Here is a 22,113-nt window from a genome sequence, read left to right as displayed (position 1 = left end):
CAAGAACTCTTCAGTGGTGAAGATAAAAAAGTCAAACGAGCTCTTAATCGAGACAACACATTTTGAACGTATGTTGGCTGTATTTAGAACTTTTTATTAATCGAAATAAGGATCGAACTGATACATACATCAATATGTGAAAGAAAGAATACGAATTAATTTTGTCTGAAATGATTGTTTCACTTTGAGTCAATATTCCCGTTCAATCGAGACGTGTTGTTGACGATATCGATTTGGTGCACGAACCAGTAATGATGGAAAGGAACGATAGCTCAGCTGCGATGTCTTCGTTGGCTATGTATGGAAGGGCTGACGAAGAAAATTCTGATGACGACCAAGACAAGCTGAATTCTCCATCCATATCTGCGATTGATAATATTTCGGATGAAGAGACTGAGTTACCAAGTTCACGACCATCTTCCAGGACCGTTTTAGATGAGGACTACAACTCTGGATCCAGTGCAACGTTACCAGATAAAGAACTGACGAAGAAGCCCCTTAAAAGAAAGCGTAATTATACCTAATACTCAATTTCGAAATATTTAGGCGTTTTACAATCGAAGAGACTTACACGACCTACACTTAAATTACCAAAGGCGTTTTAAATTCTGAATGTAAATTGAGATATAGGTATCATATAAAAAAAATAAGGGCATTATTCAAATTGAGATATATATATCAAATAAAAAATAAATGCATTACTCTTTTATTATATTGATAACCTATTTTTTTATATGATATACATCTCAATTTACTGTCAGAATTTCAAACGCCTTTACTCAACAAGAATTGCACTACCCCCGATAAGCAAATTTCATGGTAATTGTTGTGATTTTGGTATGTGTTGTCACAACATGTAGTTGGGAACTGCTCTCAGGTCCCAAAATCTATTAGAATATACTGAGAAAAATCACTCACATGTGTTCAGGTTGATATCAGGATGTAAAGAGACTGCGCCGAGATGTCCACCAAAACTCACCACACTCTTCCCTGTTTTATGAAGGCCCCTCTTGAGGTTGGAGCTCATCAGGAATCATGGATGAGATGGTCAATCTTGAGCATCAGATCTGGATCTGGTGTTATTTATGATACTGGAGATGATTGTTCTCTGGTGGAGTTGGACAAGGTCGGGTCACCCCTTAAGCATAAGGGACCCCTAGAAGGAACACAGTTTCACTGTGCCCTATAGTGGAAGTTCAGGCCCATACTTCGTAATCTTATTATGTTGAAGGGCTTAGCTTTACTGTGCCCTCCTCCAAGGTACAGGACCATTATAAACCACCCATGAGCAAATTTTATAATTAAAACATCATAGCCAATGGAAAAGGGGATTTGAAAATTGGAATTGTTAGAGACAGACAGAAATTTTCATGGACATGCTCCAACTGATTTGTACGATAAATAACAATATAGCTGAATTACTAGGTTTAGTAGATGAGAACTGTTTATAAAGTATGTAGGTGATGAATCACACATGGATTTAAGTTACCAAGTTTGCAATTTCATAAACAATTCGGTCTGCAAGATAAGGAACTGTGCACATGGTAGACATCCATGTTTGTTATGGCCTATGGCTATTCTACTATTAGTTTGAATACAGGGTTGCAAGATGGGAAAGTTTTTTTCCAAAAGATTTTTTTTTTACCATATTTTGACTGGGTTTTGTTAATTATCACATTGTTAAAAATGGCTTCTTTTATTCTTCACAGCTACAAGATTAGTTTCCTATGGTAAGGATGATCTTGAATCTGATGAGGAAGAAAAATCTGACGAAGAGGAAGGGGAACAAGATGACCTCATGTCAAATGTAAGTACCAGTACATTTATCAATTCTGTAGCTTGAATCAATCAAGAAATAGTTTAACCATTTTGAAAATTTGAAGAAGCAAGATGACAGATAGTGACTATTTATTAGTTTTCAGTACAATTTTTACATGACAATCAAACAGACAATTTTAGAATCATTTAATAATAGTGTTTTTACTTATAAAATTTAATGTGCTATTTAAAGTGATAATTTCATAAATTAGAACACTAATGTTTTTGCATTTTAGGAACATGTTCTGAATTCATCTTTAAACCCAGAACAAGCATGTAAGTTAAAATTTTCCCCACTATTGGTGGAATATAAATATCTATTTCAAATTTAAACTCCTCCTCTGCTAAATGGATTCAATGAAAATTCATTCATGATTAGAATGTTTGGTACATGGTCCTGACTAAGTGTTGTTGTTTTTTGGGTCAATTAGAAATCCAATAAGTTTGCCATGGCCACCGTTTTGAAAAACTATTTCAGATTTGAACTCAAGCTCTGATAGGCCAATTTAACTGAAACTTGGTTAGGATGATTGAGGGATGGTCCGGAAAATACGCTGTAACCTTTCAGGGTAATTAGAAATCTGCCATGACAATCAGACAACCAATTTGAGATTCCATTCGAAAACTTGTTCTGATCTTAAATCCAAATTCTTTGTAATCACTATTTATGGCCCTAGGGAAATGATAATTAGACCATGGGAAAAATACATAGAATGGACCATCAGGTTGTCATCTGTACCAATTTTGAACAAAATTGGCCCATTGAGCTTAAAGTTTGTTTTTCAATATGGGCTGGCAGACTTATTAGCCTGGTTAAAATTCAGTCTATGCTGTAAAATCTCTTCTTATATTTGTAACCAATTTAGACATAAGGAAGCCTCTTAAAGGTTTCACCATCAAACACCTTAATTTAGATTACAATACTTTACCTGCTGTAATGGACAAGACCATTTCACTGAGTTATCTCCCTTGTGTAACATCCTTTTCATTTAGATGACCATTAGGTCATCGAGTCTCTTGTTTTATTATTAAATTGAAAGTTATTGTGAACAATGAATATCTGTAATATGTCTGTCTCTTAAAGTTTTCATCTTCTGTACAGTAATTCACAGTCATACAAGCTGCATTTTTTATAAATTCATCACAATTGCTTGTTATGTTTGTAGGTTTGAATGTGTTAAGAGTTTCTTTCTCATGATTATTGTCATCCTGAATTTGTAGCTCTGTTATCAAGAAGTGTGTTGAACAAAGCAGCAGATGAAATAGAAATACCGCCAGAACCTACAGGAAAATGTTCCCGTCACTTACAGGTATCGTACATCTTTTAAGAAAGTTTAGCTGAGAGTGTGAATTAACTTGTATGAAAATGTGATTACGGTCATAATCGATGCAATACAATATAATTAGGGTGTTACTTGGTTTATACAGAATTAGAACTCTGTGTTTTATTCTTCTGGACATTTTGTAGAGCTCTAGTTTTAGAAAGGGACATTGGTTGAGCATTTTGAAAATCTTAGTTATTAGCTATAGTGATGTGAAAGGGATCATTGAATTGTAAATGTGTCTGAAGGTTCTCCGGAGCAATATAAGTTCTTTATAAAAGAAACTTTCAAATAATCCTATGATATGTTAAACAAATGTGTACTGTAAAAATCCATATTATATAAATACCAGTCCTATACCTGTGTCTGTATGATGAGTGTGATATATTTGTCTCAGGAAAAGATTGCTAAATTGTATGAGAAGATGCGAAGGGATGGACTCAATATGGTGGCATCCATAGAAAGAAGAAAAGACTTCCGAAATCCCAGGTATTATAGAAATGAGTTCAGTATTGGTATTAGATAGAAATCTTTGTTATCTTACAATATTATGGTATCAAACTTTTAACTGAATTTCACTTAAAGTTAGATACTGGTAAAAGGAAAATATAGATATTGGCAAAACAGGAGCTACATACTGGTGAAATAGTAAGAGACATACTGGTAAAACAGGAACGGTTTGATATGTTATATAAAGCATTTCATTATCATACATGTATTGCAAATTTTTAAAATAGTATAACTGTATGTCTTTTCAGTATATGTGAGAAACTTATAGAATATTGTGGCATAGATGAGAAGGGCACCAACTATCCTCCGGTACGTTTAACAGTTAGCTATGTAAAGCTTTTATAGAATTTAATGTAAAACACCTTGGTTTGATTGGTGTGATAATGCTTGCATTTAATTAAAAAAAATGTTTTTCAGATAATACAGAAATGAATTATGTATAAGGATAATTTATGGTTTTACTTAATTGGGTGTATTCATTATTGCATGTTTGATTAAAAACATAATGTTACTTTTTAATTATTTATGCTACTTTCAAATGTTAGTTATGGCCGAGTCTCTATGTAATTTGATGTCGGTAGAAGAACACAATCTGTTTAACCAGACTACTTTATGTTTTGTTTTTTGACAGGAAATTTTTGATCCACACAGATGGGGTAAAGAATCATTCTATGATGCCTTAGGTAAGATGCATGTATTTTCATGATTTTAGAAGATTCAAAATGACATTTCCATTGTAGTATTATCAGAATGGAATATGCACATGTATACATACTACTATTTAAAAACACTTAAGTTATTTCACTGAATCAAAAATAAAATTCTGTTAAAAGTGTACTGGTGAAATTGATACCTGGTACTAATCTTAGCAAAAGGCATATACTTACCTCAGTTAGATATGACCTTAGCTGTCAACACATGACTAAGCTATTGATATATGATCTGAACCAACAGTCAAACTTCCTTTGCCAAGTATAGTCAGCTTTGTCATGTTCCCTTATGGAGATTGTAGAGTCTTAATAATTTAAAATCTTCCCTCAGTAACACCTGTGTGAGGATGTACGTATCATCATGATGATGATTTAAATCTGTTCACTAACAATATCAGTGCTAGACTGTACAGGTATCATCTTAATCATTTAAAATCTTCCCCCAGTAACACCTGTGTGAGGATGTACATATCATCATGATGATGATTTAAATCTGTTCACTAACAATATCAGTGCTAGACTGTACAGGTATCATCTTAATCATTTAAAATCTTCCCTCAGTAACACCTGTGTGAGGATGTACGTATCATCATGATGATGATTTAAATCTGTTCACTAACAATATCAGTGCTAGACTGCACAGGTATCATCTTAATTATTTGAAATCTTCACTTGATAGAAACCCAGAGAGTAGAAATTGATAAAACAGAAAAAGAAAGAAATGACAGACAGAGTTAGATATTATTATATAATGTAACATGCTGACAGTAAATTCTGTAGAGAAATATTATATTTGATGAATTTTCAGATAAAGCTCAGACAATTGAAGTAAATAAGAGAGAGAAAGAGAAGAAGGACAAGACAAAGGTATTGACAAGGCTTTCTAAAACGATCCAAATATAGTTACTAATGGAAAGATATCAGTTATATTTATTGTTGTGTCAGCTAGTTTTCATGCCTTTGAAAAGCAATTGACCAAACTATACAACCATGTACCGGGATATATGTACTGCTAAGGTAGATATGTGGTGGATAAATTGGAAAGAAAGTTTAAGTCACATCGGCTTATCCTTGTGTACAAATAATTCCTAATCATATATAAATATTGATATAATTTAATTATTTGATACAAGCCAGAGTTGAATGATGTCGTCTGGTGTATATAGGGCTCTATCTGTACAGATAGAATATTTGCCATCACTGACCCGGTGTGGCTTTATACATTTAGCATTTCTGATCACTTCAATTTGTGAGGGATATACGTTGCATCTTATAGAATTAAGGGTAAGGTCCATGGATAGTTTTGTTTTAATTTTAATTGCAGATTGAGTTTGTGGTTGGTACAAAAAAGATATCATCAGAAGGACCATCAGGTAATGTTGTGTTTTAAATAATCGAATGATCACAGTTCAGAGGTTGTTTAAATTCAGTCTCACATACTCTTTGAGTAAAAGTCTGTCGGGCTGTTATTCAAAGGTGGTATTCTTTGATTCTGATGTCTATTAGCCCACCATCATCAAACTTAGTATACAAGATCCCCTGATGCAAAGTTTGTATTTTTTTTTTAACTCAGGAATAACTGAAGGGATCATGATCATAAACCCCAATATCATTCTTTGTGTTTCATAGAATGTTTGAAGGGCTTATCAGATTCATTTATACAAAAGCTTTTGTGATGTTCAAATCAAAAATCTCAAAAGAGCAAAAAATATTTAAAGAAACAATTTAAGGGAAGTCTGCTCTTACATGAAGGTGATTTGTAAGCTTGACAGGTATGGGCTCTGTTGTGTATAAAAACACTGGTATCAAAGACATTTAAAGTGTATCATGATCTTGACAGATCATAGAGTTATTTACTTAAATCTAATTCTCTTGATGTGTCTTCTTCTTGACCTGCTGAAAGTTCTCTTACTTAATGGATCACTTAGGAGTGTTTTTCAAAGATGAGGAAGCTATCACTACTCCATTGTGTATATATTTTGGCCATTTGTCAGTAAATACAGATATTACAATAAGTCTGATATTGTTTGTGTCATTCAGATGAGAAGAGGAGAAAGAGTAAATGGGATGCCCAGCCCAGTGTCATCAACATCCCTGGGATGATCAATCCTGCCGTGATAAATCTGACTGCCACAGGGACAAAATCAACGGTCATCCCTGCCCATGGCAGTATAACAAAGAAATCGTCAAAGTGACCACCTCTTTAAGAATGTCAATGGTCAGCAGTATAAACGATGTTTATGTGAGACTTCAAACTGACCCCTTCTTGAAAAAAAAGTTAGTGGTCAGCAAGACCTATTAATGTGAAAGTTTTTAGTGACGCTGGTCAGTCACAGCTGATTAGAGCTGTCTGATGAAAGACATAACTAGAAGGGAAAATGCTGGTTTGGTGATTTTTTTTGCCAGCTATTATTGAGTTAACAGGTCAAGTTAATTAAGAACCAAGCAATACTGCCTACAGACTGTTGATCACAAAACTTACTGACACTGCTGTAGTCTCATGAAGCATGGCTGAGTGAGTGACACCAGGTCTGCTGTGTTGTGTAGATCCCTCTTCATTGGAATGCCTTACAATCTAGAACATTGTGTACATACATATATGATTGTATAGATAATGATGCCATTTTTGGGATAATTGAAAATGCACAGGTCAGGATATAGTCACATACTTGAGGAATTGTAATCATCAGTTTGGAAGCTGAAGAATCCACAACTGTTACTGTGGAAGCTGATGGTCATCATAACATTGCCTATTTATAAGTCCTGCAGCCAGTCTTTAGTAGGTTTATACCATGTCAAGTCAAATGTGTGGCCAGTAATATACACAAGTATTACAATCTCAAAACAAAAATGGTATTTTTGTATTTTTTAGCCATATACACATTTCACTTTCTTACAAGAACTATAATACAGTGCACTTTTAACTGCCAGTCATGTGATGTTTAGTGAGTAAGGTTAACACCATGATATTAACTTTTGGGCAGAACTACACTATAAATATAAAATTATACTGTTGACTAAAACATACACCTACATATAGAATTATGTATTTAGTTTCACTGTGTCATCATAGCTTGTTCATACATGTACATTTAAATAACATTTTATTCCACTGATACTCGTTATGCTGACAGATACTTCTTCATCTGTTAACTTCCATTGTTTTCAAAAATATCCTGAAGAAGTGAAACCTTGACATTTATCATTTAGATAATGATCTTCCCCAATCTGTTGCCATGTGTTATAGTCTCAGTATATCATTGTAGGTGACATATAACTTCACTCAGAAACTTGGTATACCTCCTTGCAACAAAGTTAGGAATGAGATAGATTCTTGTTCTAACAGCTCCTATGGTTTTCATCTGAATTAAATAAACTCCACCAATTTTGTCATCACACTTGAAAGTTGCGAACTTTTGCTTCTTGATCTGCGTATTATGGAAGTGAATACCATTTTTTTATTTCCATTTAATATTTTGTCCAAAATATTACCAGTTTCCTTTGTGAATGACATTTTTTGAAACTTGGTACACATTATTGGTAACTTATGTTCCTTACTGTGGTATCTTATATATTGGAGAGACATTAGTTTGTAGCTTCACATGGTAAGCACACCATAACTAGTGCTTAACTTCCACTATGATCAGAACGTCATTACTTACAATGTGGATATTTGCAATTAAATATTTTCACTATCGTGCATATTTGAACTTTATCGTCCCGATAATTTAGTACCGATTGGTAAGAAAAACATGAAGGAGTGCCTGTGTCTAATTGTGAATATTAATACATTTTACTATACCGTTCTTAATGTCAACAGCAGTTTAGCTCAAAAAGTTGTAAAATACAAATCTAAATTTTGTAAAACAAAATGTGTTTCTTGACTTATTTTTATGTTACAATGTCTGTGATTCTAAGGCTTGACCAGACAGCAACTTTGGAACCTTAATAAAACTGATTGGAAGTGGACTGGAAGTCCAGTGTACATGTGATACAATTGAAGGACTCCAAATGACCATGCAGTAATTATGTGTGTTTACTCCTCATTATACACAGTTCCTGTTTAAACTGTCATACGACTAGCAGTACGTTAATGTCAGATTTTACAGTTGTACAACTAGCAGTACGTTAATGTCAGATTTTACAGTTGTACAACTAGCTGTACGTTAATGTAAGATTTTACAGTTGTACAACTATCAATATGTTAATGTCAGATTTTACAGTTGTACAACTAGCAGTACGTTAATGTCAGATTTTACAGTTGTACAACTAGCAGTACGTTAATGTCAGATTTTACAGTTGTACAACTAGCAGTACGTAAATGTCAGATTTTACAGTTGGATAACTAACAATACGCTAATGTCAGATTTTACAGTTGTAAACCTAGCAATGCTGTACATATATACTGTTCACTAGACATTTTGAAGTTCCTGTGGATTTTACTGTAGTATAGCTAGCAATGTTGTATATTCCTCATTGTTCATTCAAACTTCCTGGGAGATTACAGTTGTACAACTAGCTATGCTGTATACTCTTCACTAGACCTTTTGAAGTTCCTGTCGATTGCCATAGACACCATGACAGATCTAGCCCAACCAAAACGTAAACGTTGAGAATTGAATATAAAGAAGATAAAACAACATCAAGTTTTATAATTTTAATGGCCGTGCTCCTGTGAAAAAAGCATAAATAAATATACTGTATGTATAAATATACTGTGTGTATAACTATACTGTGTGTAATGTAATCCACCAAAGTGAGCAAATAATTCCCAGTCTATATAGCTGAGGGGAACACTTCTCTAAGTAAAACAACATTGTCAAGGCATTTACAGGTACATCCTCGACACTTCAGGGGTTATGCTCTCTTACGCTCTCTGCACCCCTGGAATGTGTCATAGCAAAAGCTTGGTGCGCGCCACCTTGTTGATGAGACAAGAAGACTAGTTCGATCATTTGATGTACATCAAAAGAATCATGCGGTTACGTAACGGTAAAAAAATGACAGGCTTTCAAGTCAGGTGTCGCTCCTTTGTAATTTTCAAAAGACAAGGATCAGCCTAGCGATTGGTCAGTTTTTTTTTTACCTGAGACCAATCAAACAGCTATCTTTGTGCCTTCAATTTTGCTGTGATATATTCCAGGGGTGCAGAGATCGAAAGTGAGCGTAACCCCTGGAGTATTGAGGATGGTACAGGTAGGACTTAGTCCAACTTAATGAGTATACGATCATATCTGTTAAATGTGTTAACTTCTACAAGAAAATCTGTCTTGATCCTACAACAGTGACAGTTGTTAGGTTAACTTCTGTAAGTCACAATAGTTTTGAAATATATATTAGTTCAAGGTACGCGAAAGCATTTTCAACCTGTTTTACTTTTACCTAGAGCGGACACCCTGCATACTAATTAGTATCCATATTCCTGTCAGCACACTACTTAAGGACCCGACCTACATTGTACTGGTGTTGGTTCTTCTCCCTTTTCTGTTTCACAATACTTTTGTAGTGCCAAATTTTAACCCACTGATCATTTAAATCATATGTTTGATGGAATTATCCTTCCACTATATTAAACTGCCTAAATACATCAATAACTATATAGAAAACTATAATTACACATGTAATAGTTTTCACCCTGTGTTAAATCTGGCTACTTAGTTAACATGGAAAATAACGAAAAGAAGAATGAGGTGAAAATTTACTGTTAACAGTGAATAAATACTGTTAAAGGGACAGCATGTGGAAATAATGTTCATGTTGTGTCCCTTTAAACTGAACATATAAATAGATATTCACACGTGCATATTTCTACACTTATTTACTCAATGCGAAAAACATTACATTTCCATGTTTACAGCATACATATATACTCAATTTAGTGCAGTGGCACTTAGAAAGTATAGAAACTTATACAAGAGAATACTTTTATCTTGTTGAATGCAACAAATGTAACAATTATATATAGACGTTGATACATGTAGTACATTTCTTCAATATTTACATACACTGAATAACACCAATTTCTTACATACACACCTAGACAGCCATAGACACTCAAATGTTTAAAAATAAGAAGGGCTTATTTAAAATTACAATTCTTGTAAAAATCTTGGACTAACAAAATAAAAGATCCTAGATTTGAACCACATTAGAATTACCTGGTATATATATATATCCTGAACAATATATTGGAAACAATTTTCTAAGGATGTTTTTGAACCCCAGCTTCTTGAATGTTCACTGCTCTTTCTGCCATTCTAGATCAGTGCTCAATTAAAGCTTTACAATGTACGACATAAAGAAATGTGGTCCCTGACTCAAAAGCTACAAGCAAACAATTGCACATATCATGATTAAAGTTTGTGTTGTCTTATATATTTATATATCTACTGTATTACTCGGCTATTATATATATCTATATCTACTGTATTACTTGGCTACTATATATATATATATCTACTGTATTACTCGGCTATTATATATATCTATCTAATGTATTACTCGGCTATTATATATATATATCTACTGTATTACTCGGCTATTATATATATATCTACTGTATTACTCGGCTATTTTTACGCTAATCTACCTACAAATGATGTACTTAAGTCACTCTTTACTTAAAAATAGCATACTGATAAAATTCAGTAAAGATAAGTATATTATTGTATATCCAAAGTAAACCACTGCTACGGCAGGAAATGTGAATAACAAGACAATTCCAAAGACATCCATGATTTGTTGTTTTGACAAGAAACATCAAACAGATTTAAAATGCGATACAAATGAGGGAAAAAAGTTTTGAAATCTTCAGTGTATTGATTTTAACTGTTAACATATCCAACTTGAACCAGATAGACACAGTTGACTGATTATGACTGTCATTATCTAGTGAAAGTTGTCTTGGTTACTTTTTAACATTGTTGTCTTGGTTACTGTTTAACATTATTAGATAGTCATAGTTGACTGATTTTAACTGTTAACATATCCAACTTGAACCAGATATACACAGTTGACTGATTATGACTGTCATTATCTAGTGAAAGTTGTCTTGGTTACTATTTAACATTATTAGATGGTCACAGTTGACTGATTTTAACTATCATTTGCAACAATGAACAATTATATCACAATGGCATCAGTATTGAAAGGACAATAAACAAGGAAAAAACACCCATAACAAATTGTAAACAGTTGATGATTTAACAAGTGAAACAAAGATAATGAAAACAACATATAAAAATACATATTTATGAAAAGATACATGCCACAAAACTTATTAAAACAAACATTCTAATGATATGTTCATGCCATTTTTCTGAAAGCTTCAGTCAAGAACTTCATCACAGAAATGGTAACATAAATATATCTGATAAAACTACTGAACAGCTTTCATGGCATACAATATAAAAATCTCTTCATAAATTTCTTTTCAACATTAAACACAATTGCTATTGGACAAATGATCAATTCCCTAAAAACAGGTATGACATTGGACGGATTACTGATTAAAACTATTAAATTAACACAAAATTGTCAAGAATGATATCTGAATGGGAAGGATGGAGTTTTTATTCGTAAAATGAAAAAATAAATCTTTATCAAGTTGTTGTGAGGACAACCTAGAATAGTAATGTTTGATTTTCTTTTTCTCCTATTTTAAGTTGGCTACATTCTTTCCCTCTTTAAATTATAACAGATGATTGTCTTGAAAAAGAAAATTTAATAGTACACAATGTATATATTTCATGTAAGTATTAATGATCTTGTACTATTGGTTATTGTAAGATTAGGGTTTGCATTAAGTGTATGCAGTTCTGGTGTATATATGAACAAGAGGCACATGGGCCTTAACGGTCACCTGAGTCCTACAGTATATTGGATTTCTGATCAACCCAAAAACAAAGTTTCAGTTCAATCGGCCCAGCAGAACTTGACTTTAAGTTTTAAATAGTTTTTCAAAATGGCGGCTGTGTTTGCCATATTGGATTTCTGATCGACCCGAAAAATAACAACACTTTGTCAGGACCATGAGTCGATCATTCCTATAAAGTTTCAGTTCAATCGGCCTAGCTTGAGTTGAAAATGTAAAATGTTAACGCACGACGACGGACAAAGACAGATAGCAATAGGTCACTTTAGCTAAAGCTCAGGTGACCTATAAAATCTAAAATAAACAGTATAAAGCTCTGAAGAAAAAAATCTAAATTCCCAAGAAATATCTATACACATCTGGCTGCTTCTTTAAGTAAGGAAATTAAAAAAAGTATGACTTATGTTACTCTCTGCCTGAAGACCATTAGACTAGGAACTAGCACTTCTGTCATGCTGTGTCATGAAACTACATAAAATATCTCTGCTTGTTATACTGAAAGTAACAATATCATACACGTTAAACAATAGATAGCAGGAGCACCAAATAATTTAATACATAGAATCAGAAATTTATTACTGATATGTAAAAATATAAGGCTCCTTTTGCATATCTGGTTCAACCGTTTCAACAAGCTGAATTTGAAAAGAAAACAACAGGCTAAGATTTAAATTGAGTCTAACCTCTGGAAAATTTGGCACGTGTATATCGGTCCAGACGTGCCTAACCAAAACTAAAATGCTGAGTATCACTAGTTTACATTATATTCTGCATAAAACAAGGTTGATTCACATGTATATTTTAGGGCATGGTAATAGATATAAAATAGTTGACATGTTAAAGAAGGACAAATTATTCTTGATATGATGTTATTTATTTGTCACAATACTCTGACACCTTGCATTTTTAGCTCTGCATATAAGCTTGGGTACAGTTCTATGTTTGTTTATTGTGGAATATTTCTATGCCACCCGAACTGTTTCAACCGTGATACACGAAAGTAATCAGCTAAGTCTGTTAAAAGTTTTGACTTAACCATGTAACTCACACCTACATGTACCTACTGTATTGAAATAACACACCTCTCTACATGTCCTGGTAAACATCTCCTGATGTACCGGAGTAAACAATACCCCCATACATGTTCCAGTAAACATGTACGCATAAAAAATAACCCCCCTTTTAACTTGTTAAGTCATTTAACAATCTACACTGATAAACGGTAATATAACAATAAAAAATTACTAATATCCATTACTGGTCCTAATAATTCTCAATAGAACTAGACATTCTATGGACAACAAAATAAACGAAAAAAAATAATATAAAGATATCTTCTCAAGTTTCCAATGGAACTATTTACAAGTGATGCAAATTACATGGTTTTTAATACTGTGAATGAAAATATAGAAACTCTAGCAAAAATATTAACAAAAATAGAGTAATTCTATAAAATATTGGCACATCCTTAACAACAGTCTTCTAAAAATAAAAATAAATATATAGCTTATAAATATGTGTCAGCAGTTTAAACCAGCTGTAGTCTAGTTATGTATAGTACATTGACCATTCATGTTTTGTTGAACAAATGGAGTATCAACTTGATCACACTACAGTATACAGGACAACATGACACATTCACTGTGTTTACTTCCAATGGATATCTTTTTCAATGGTTAAATATGCATACATTGAATATATGTACAACATCTGTCTTGAGTTTTGGTATTTGTATTAACAACAAAACAGTTTGTAAACATAAATACATGCACAAGAGAGTACCACAAATAGTTCATGTTATACTGTATACACTGGACACATAATCCTAGGTCAGCAGGCCTCTGTAACAGTCGACATCTATTAACAATATCATTACATCCCTGTCACTTCATACAATACCAATCACTGATCAAATTATCACATGTCAATAACATTTATAGGTCAATGTTGGATTTAACAAACTGTTGAAAACCTTGCTTAAGTGACATCACAAATTGTCAGTTTTGAAAATTACAACACTTCTAAAAATGCAACACTTCTAAGTCAATTTTTTGAAATCTTGGACCGGTGGTCAGTTATGAATGTAGCCGGTAGATATGGATGCCCGATGGATGGACGGAAGCTGGCTGGAGAAGTGAGAGTTGGTGTTGGTGTTGCTGGTTGTGGGTTGGAATGACCGTGTTGACAGACCTGATCTCATCCTTATGTCCTGAAAGCTATGGAATTGGTTTGGTTTCACCTTCTTTGATATAGCTCTGACCAGGTCGCGAGCATGCTTCAGGCTGAAGGCTACAATGATAACACACACTTCACACTGTAAGCTACATCAGGACCCTTGAACTAAGCATCACATTTTCTATAAATTTCACTTGCAAATTCTAAATGATTTATCGGATGCCAAAAAAACTGATTTTTTTTCCAATAACCACTGAAACTGTTTACTGTTTAACATTCATAAGTCAACAGTGTTTTGAAGTAAAGTGCTAAAAAACAATGAAGCACTGCATAATTATTTTTTTTAAGTTAAGATATCGTTTTATTGATGACATATATCAGCTTCCACCTTTCTTAAAATTTTCGAAATATATACATGTATTTCAAAATTAAAAAAAATGCATGATGTGGAACTTTAAATGACTGCCAATTAGAAAAAAACATGAAATTTCTGGAATAAAACAATTACCAGCAATTTCAAAATTAGGCTTAAATAGAATAGGCAATAACCATTTTCTTAACTCACCCTTGAGTCTGGCTTTGATATCGTCTGTAAAATACCCACAGTCTATCCACTCCTCAAAGTCAATGATGTAATCAAATGCAGTCAAACCTATAGGAACCAAAACACAAACAATACTGTAGTATATTGTAAAATGCAACATTTTCACCTGGCACATATTTTTTATGGGAAGAATTTATAGATTGTTTGTGATATTTTCCTTACAAACATTAATCTGAAATCATTGCCTCCTAAACTGTACGGTTCTTCAGCAGTGGTTGTTTAAGTGTTAACAGATTTGATGTATATGACCTTCGATATAGCTCATTCTCAATTCTGATGGCAACTTTATAATACTCTACACAACAAGTCACTTGTCAAATACCTCAAGGCCTCAAGGCCAGGTGAGCTAACAATCAACACTTTGCAATGCTACAAATTTCGATGCATAATCACTATTTCAAAAGTCTTTATTTCAAATAAAATTTATCACTTTTAATTTTCAATTAAGTTCAATAAAGGCTTGTTGTTTGCAACATTCTTTTTAAAAGAATAGTTTTAAAAGCTGTATCATACAGAAGAAAATAATTTAAAAAAATAACAAATCAATTTTCACAAAAGTGTTTCAAATTCTTAGCATGAACCTTATATAATAATAGTCTTTTATGTGTAGATTTTGAAGAATATTTTCCATGCAAAAAACATGTCTTTAATAAAATGTTAACATACAAATTACCTACAGTTTTGTATCGGATAGTACTTAGTACAGTGTACATACAAAATGCCTCTACAATATTTTTAAAAACAGTTTCACCAGCAATGAAATATCTTCCAACAGTTATCTCACAATCTTTTGGAGTATCTTACGACTGAATAACTTACCCTGGGAGTTTTTGTGTCTGACATTGGCATTCTGCTCTATGAGAACACAGGCAGCAAACTGGTTATTAGCCTGTGTGGCAAAGAACAGCGGTGTGCATCCATTATCATCAACAGGGTCCACCTCCGCCCCATTTTCAAGTAACAGCTCCAGGACCTCTGATGATCCTGTCAGACCCGCAGCATAGTGTAAAGACCTGACAACACACGGTAAACATGTCACTGTAACCTACAGTGACTAGAGACTACCTGTGGATTTTTAGTTTAAACATATTTTATTGCCAAAATAGTGACAACAGGATTGGGCACAAGTTATTACAACATTATTTACGCCCTTTCCTCAAATATATACATCAGATTTACAAACATGGCACAACTGGGTATCAAATAATATGTATAATAGTAGCATTACAACAACAGAAACAAAATGAGAAAGAAAAAGAGAAAGAACAACATTGGACAGTCTCACAAATTGAGTATAGAAATATAAAACGCCTTACGAATTAAAACCAACCGCTGGTCTTTATGAATTTTTGCACGTTACGAAAAATATCATTATTTTGTTGAGAAGACAGATCCGGAATACCAGATAACAATATATCTAAGGAGATTTCATTAACAAAATTTAGATTTTGAAACAATTCAAACCTCTGGTGTGTATAAACTGGACATTCAAAAAAGAAATGATAGGCGTTGTCACATGGAGATCCACAGACACAGGCGGGACTATCTACGATGTTGACTCTAAATAAATCATAATTTAGGGAACTGCAGTTGTACCTTAATTGAGTGTGAAGGATATTTAGTTTTCGTTCACCATAACCAAAATAACTGGGCGATTTGGTGTCCAATTCACGAGAGATGGCTTTTTTGAATCTTCCTAAAGTGACCTATGATCTTTTAGCAGTATCTAAATTGTTCCAAGAGCGAAGCGTAGAAGGTAAGAAGGATGAATTTGTACTAGAAAGTCTGAAATTTGGTATTACAAAGTCATTACTGTTTCTTAAAGGATATCTGACATTTTGGTTTACTGTATTGGGTAGAATTTTGTTTAAGAATGCAGGGGTGATACCATTTTTCATTTTGTACAATAACTGCAGTTTCCTTCTCTTTCTCCTGTCTGAGAGTCTTTCTAACCCCGATTCAAAATAGAGAGCATAATTATTAGCATAGGAAGGAAGACCAGTAATGATACGTGCGGCTTCACGTTGACATTTTTCTAACCTCTCACCTCCATTAATTGTACATCCGTCCCATAATTCACAACAGTAATCAAAAACTGGCAAAATAAAAGTGTTATATATTTTCAACAAAGTTTCTCTTTTAAGAATATGTTTCTGACTTCTAAGAACATTTATTTTCTTCATAACGGAGGTATAAATAGCTAAAATATTATCCCCCCAATTACCTGCAGAATTGAAGACTACACCCAAATGCCTATGTTGATCACTAAAATTCAATAATTGGTCGTTAAAACGTAATTCTAAATCTCCATTTAGTTCTATCGCATTAGAGATAAATAAAACATTGGTTTTGCTAGCATTGAAATCTACTAACCATCTTTTTGGCCCATTTACTTAAAGAATCAATGTCTAGGTTAAGGACAGTCTCTATTTCTTGACAGGAAGAAGATATGTGTAAGAGAGAAGTATCATCTGCGAAAAGTCTAGAGGCAGAAAGCAATACATCAGATATGTCATAAATATATACTAAGAATAATAATGGGCCTAAAATAGAACCTTGAGGAACTCCTGCTTTTATGAAACCAGCACGAGAAAGAGAATTCGATATAAAAACGTGTTGTTGCCTATTAGAAAGATAGTTTTTGATCCAATTCAATAGCTCGCCAGTTATCCCATAAGACTTTAATAAGTCCTGTGGATACCAGTCACTACCATCACTGTCAATCGCCTATAGTGACAAAAAACTGTTCAAACCTCTCGCTACCATCACTGTCAATCTTCTATAGTGACAAAAAACTGTTCAAACCTTTCACTACCATCACTGTCAATCTCCTATAGTGACAAAAACCTGTTCAAGCCTGCCACTGCCATCACTGTCAATCTCCTATAGTGACAAAAACCTGTTCAAACCTGTCACTACCATCACTGTCAATCTCCTATAGTGACAAAAACCTGTCCAAACCTGTCACTACCATCACTGTCAATCTCCTATAGTGACAAAAACCTGTTCACACCTGTCACTACCATCACTGTCAATCTTCTAGAGTGACAAAAACCTGTTCAAACCTTTCACTACCATCACTGTCAATCTCCTATATTTTCAAAAACCTGTTCAAGCCTGTCACTGCCATCACTGTCAATCTCCTATAGTGACAAAAACCTGTTCACACCTGTCACTACCATCACTGTCAATCTCCTATAGTGACAAAAACCTGTTCAAACCTTTCACTACCATCACTGTCAATCTCCTATATTTACAAAAACCTGTTCAAGCCTGTCACTGCCATCAATGTCAATCTCCTATAGTGACAAAACCCTGTTCAACCCTTTCACTCCCATCACTGTCAATCTCCTATATTTACAAAACCCTGTTCAAGCCTGTTACTGCCATCGATGTCAATCTCCTATAGTGACAATAACCTGCTCAAACCTTTCACTACCATCAATGTCAATCTCCTATAGTGACAAAAGCCTGTTCAAGCCTGTCACTGCCATCACTGTCAATCTCCTATAGAGAGAAAACCCTGTTCAAACCTGTCACTGCCAATCTCCTATAGCGACAAAAACCTGTTCAAACCTCTCACTACCATCAATGTCAATCTCCTATAGTGACAATAACCTGCTCAAACCTCTCACTACCATCACTGTCAATCTCCTATAGTGACAAAAACCTGTTCAAGCCTGTCACTACCATCACTGTCAATCTCCTATAGTGACAATAACCTGCTCAACCCTCTCACTACCATCAATGTCAATCTCCTATAGTGACAAAAACCTGTTCAAACCTGTCACTGCCAATCTCCTATAGTGACAAAACCCTGTTCAAACCTGTCACTACCATCAGTGTCAATCTCCTATAGAGAGAAAACCCTGTTTAAACCTGTCACTACCATCACTGTCAATCACCTATAGTGACAAAAACCTGTTCAAACCTGTCCCTATCATCAATGTCAATCTCCTATAGTGACAAAAACCTGTTCAAACCTGTCCCTACCATCAATGTCAATCTCCTATAGTGACAAAAAAATGTTCAAACCTGTCACTACCATCACTGTCAATCTCCTATAGAGAGAAAACCCAGTTTAAACCTGTCACTACCATCACTGTCAATCACCTATAGTGACAAAAACCTTTTCAAACCTGTCCCTACCATCCATGTCAATCTCCTATAGTGACAAAAACCCTGTTCAAACCTGTCACTACCATCACTGTCAATCTCCTATAGAGAGAAAACCCTGTTCAAACCTGTCCCTACCATCACTGTCAATCTCCTATAGTGACAAAACCCTGTTCAAACCTGTCACTGCCATCAATGTCAATCTCCTATAGTGACAAAAACCTGTTCACGTCTGTCACTACCATCACTGTCAATCTCCTATAGTGACAATAACCTGCTCAAACCTCTCACTACCATCAATGTCAATCTCCTATAGTGACAAAAACCTGTCCAAACCTGTCACTACCTTATGTGTCTATTACTTTAGTTCATACAGACCACCTGTCCAAACCTGTCACTACCTTATGTGTCTATATTCCTTTAGTTACTACAGACCACCTGTCCACACCTGTCACTACCTCATGTGTCTATTCCTTTAGTTACTACAGCCCACCTGACCAAACCTGTCACTACCTTATGTGTCTATTCTTTTAGTTACTACAGACCACCTGTCCATACCTGTCACTACCTTATGTGTCTATTCTTTTAGTTACTACAGACCACCTGTCCATACCTGTCACTACCTTATGTGTCTATTTCTTTAGTTACTACAGACCACCTGTCCACAACTGGCACTACCTTATGTGTTTATTCCTTTAGTTACTACAAACCACCTGTCCATACCTATCACTACCTTATGTGTCTATATTCCTTTAGTTACTACAGACCATCTGTCCACACCTGTCACTACCTTATGTGTCTATTCCTTTAGTTACTACAGACCACCTGTCCACACCTGTCACTACCTTATGTGTTTATTCCTTTAGTTACTACAGACCACCGGTCCATACCTGTCACTACCTCATGTGTCTATTCCTTTAGTTACTTGAGACCACCTGTCCATACCTGTCACTACCTTATGTGTCTATTCCTTTAGTTACTTGAGACCACCTGTCCATACCTGTCACTACCTTATGTGGCCATACATTTAGTTACTACAGACCACCTGTCCATACCTGTCACTACCTTATGTGTCTATTCCTTTAGTTACTACAGACCACCTGTCCAAACCTGTCCCTACCTTATGTGCCTATTCCTTTAGTTACTACAAACCACCTGTCCAAACCTGTCACTACCTTATGTGCCTATTCCTTTAGTTACTACAAACCACCGGTCCAAACCTGTCACTACCTTATGTGTCTATTCCTTTAGTTACTACAGCCCACCTGTCCATACCTGTCACTACCTTATGTGTCTCTTCCTTTAGTTACTTGAGACCACCTGTCCATTTAGTTACTTGAGACCACCTGTCCATTTAGTTACTTGAGACCACCTGTCCATACCTGTCACTACCTTATGTGACTCCTTTAGTTACTTGAGACCACCTGTTCATACCTGTCACTACCTCATGTGTCTATTCTTTTAGTTACTACAGACCACCTGTCTATACCTGTCACTACCTTATGTGTCTATTCCTTTAGTTACTTGAGACCGCCTGTCCATACCTGTCACTACCTTATGTGGCCATACATTTAGTTACTACAGACCACCTGTCCATACCTGTCACAACCTTATGTGTCTATTCCTTTAGTTACTACAGACCATGTCTATTCCTTTAGTTACTACAGACCCCCTGTCCATCCCTGTCACTACCTTATGTGCCTATTCCTCTAGTTACTTGAGACCACCTGTCCATACCTGTCACTACCTTATGTGACTCCTTTAGTTACTTGAGACCACCTGTCCATACCTGTCACTACCTTATGTGTCTATTCCTTTAGTTACTTGAGACCCCCTGTCCATCCCTGTCACTACCTTATGTGCCTATTCCTTTAGTTACTTGAGACCACCTGGCCATACCTGTCACTACCTTATGTGACTCCTTTAGTTACTTGAGACCACCTGTCCAAACCTGTCACTACCTTATTTGCCTATTCCTTTAGTTACTTGAGACCACCTGTCCACACCTGCCACTACCTTATGTGTCTATTCCTTTAGTTACTTGAGACCCCCTGTCCATCCCTGTCACTACCTTATGTGCCTATTCCTTTAGTTACTTGAGCCCACCTGTCCATACCTGTCACTACCTTATGTGTCGATTCCTTTAGCTACTACAAACCACCTGTCCATACCTATCACTACCTTATGTGTCTATTCCTTTAGTTACTTGAGACCCCCTGTCCATCCCTGTCACTACCTTATGTGCCTATTCCTTTAGTTACTTGAGACCACCTCTACCAATATCTTCCCACAATTGTGAAGTTACAATTGAAATGGGTCAGTGACACTCACACCTGTACAACCTTTTAAGGTTATGAGCATTGATTATTATTTTTATATTTTTCCATTAAGATATCCCAAATATGACAATATAGAAACACTCACGTGTTCCCCCCAGGATAACGAGGACTGGGGTCTGCTCCATTTTCCAACAGGAATCTTACAGCTTCTTCTCTGTCATTACTGTGGAGACAAAAGTTTCTAGTGAAGATGCATACAAGATGTCAGTGTTCTCCCCGGGCCGTTTTAGCGCTACGGTACCGTAAAAATGGCTGTCCTGATGGTAAGATCTGATCTTACCATCAGGACAGCTATAAATTTAAAAATCATTTTTCAGAATAGAAACTTGTACCTTTAATATATATTGAACAAGGTTACCGCGAGCGGTATATAATACGCCCGTCACACATTGAATGAGCAGTTGTTTGTATGATTGAAATATATGAAGTACTTGTGAGTAATTGATATTAAAAGAGAAATCATTCAACATAACTGGTAGATCAATGAGTGCAATACAACATCATGGAACGCATGCATCGCATTAATGAAACCAAGGGTAATAACTCCAGTAATTACGGTCGGATAATGGCGGTTATCAAACCTGTCCGTGGTTTCATGGTAATTAACCTTGTTGTGAAGTTTGAAGTTAATCCGTTAATAATTACT

At 34.9% G+C, this 22,113-nt stretch overlaps 2 protein-coding genes across 3 annotated transcripts in view; one reads left to right on the top strand and one right to left on the bottom strand.

Annotated features, from left to right (window-relative positions):
- Window positions 1-9: 9 nt before the first annotated feature.
- Window positions 10-8,060, top strand: LOC110450237 (SAP30-binding protein-like). The gene is made up of 10 exons (XM_021497628.1): window positions 10-510; window positions 1,710-1,807; window positions 2,055-2,094; window positions 3,040-3,128; window positions 3,538-3,629; window positions 3,899-3,959; window positions 4,282-4,333; window positions 5,169-5,227; window positions 5,685-5,733; window positions 6,401-8,060. Exons 1-10 carry the CDS (start codon window positions 252-254, stop codon window positions 6,553-6,555), a joined length of 954 nt encoding a protein of 317 aa, XP_021353303.1. The 5' UTR covers window positions 10-251; the 3' UTR covers window positions 6,556-8,060.
- A 4,440-nt stretch (window positions 8,061-12,500) lies between these two features.
- Window positions 12,501-22,113, bottom strand: part of LOC110450236 — a 35,034-nt gene continuing 25,421 nt past the window's right edge. For both annotated transcript variants that reach the window (XM_021497626.1, XM_021497627.1), the window contains 4 exons: window positions 21,553-21,630; window positions 15,832-16,025; window positions 14,974-15,060; window positions 12,501-14,522 (listed from right to left, as the gene is read on the bottom strand). In XM_021497626.1, coding sequence (XP_021353301.1) covers window positions 14,305-14,522; window positions 14,974-15,060; window positions 15,832-16,025; window positions 21,553-21,630 — 577 coding nt within the window. In that variant the 3' untranslated portion in view covers window positions 12,501-14,304. The remainder of the gene's footprint in view (window positions 14,523-14,973; window positions 15,061-15,831; window positions 16,026-21,552; window positions 21,631-22,113) is intronic.

The sequence above is a fragment of the Mizuhopecten yessoensis genome, unplaced genomic scaffold (assembly GCF_002113885.1).
Source record: "Mizuhopecten yessoensis strain PY_sf001 unplaced genomic scaffold, ASM211388v2 scaffold5141, whole genome shotgun sequence".
Lineage (NCBI taxonomy): Eukaryota > Metazoa > Mollusca > Bivalvia > Pectinida > Pectinidae > Mizuhopecten > Mizuhopecten yessoensis.
This window is presented reverse-complemented; position numbering and strand designations above follow the sequence as displayed.

Coding starts and splice junctions, on each gene's coding strand:
- LOC110450237 (XM_021497628.1), top strand. CDS start 252: ATGATGGAAAGGAACGATAGCTCAGCTGCGATGTCTTCGTTGGCTATG. Junction 2,095..3,039: donor TTTAAACCCAGAACAAGCAT/GTAAGTTAAAAT, acceptor CTGAATTTGTAG/CTCTGTTATCAAGAAGTGTG. Junction 5,734..6,400: donor ATCATCAGAAGGACCATCAG/GTAATGTTGTGT, acceptor TGTGTCATTCAG/ATGAGAAGAGGAGAAAGAGT.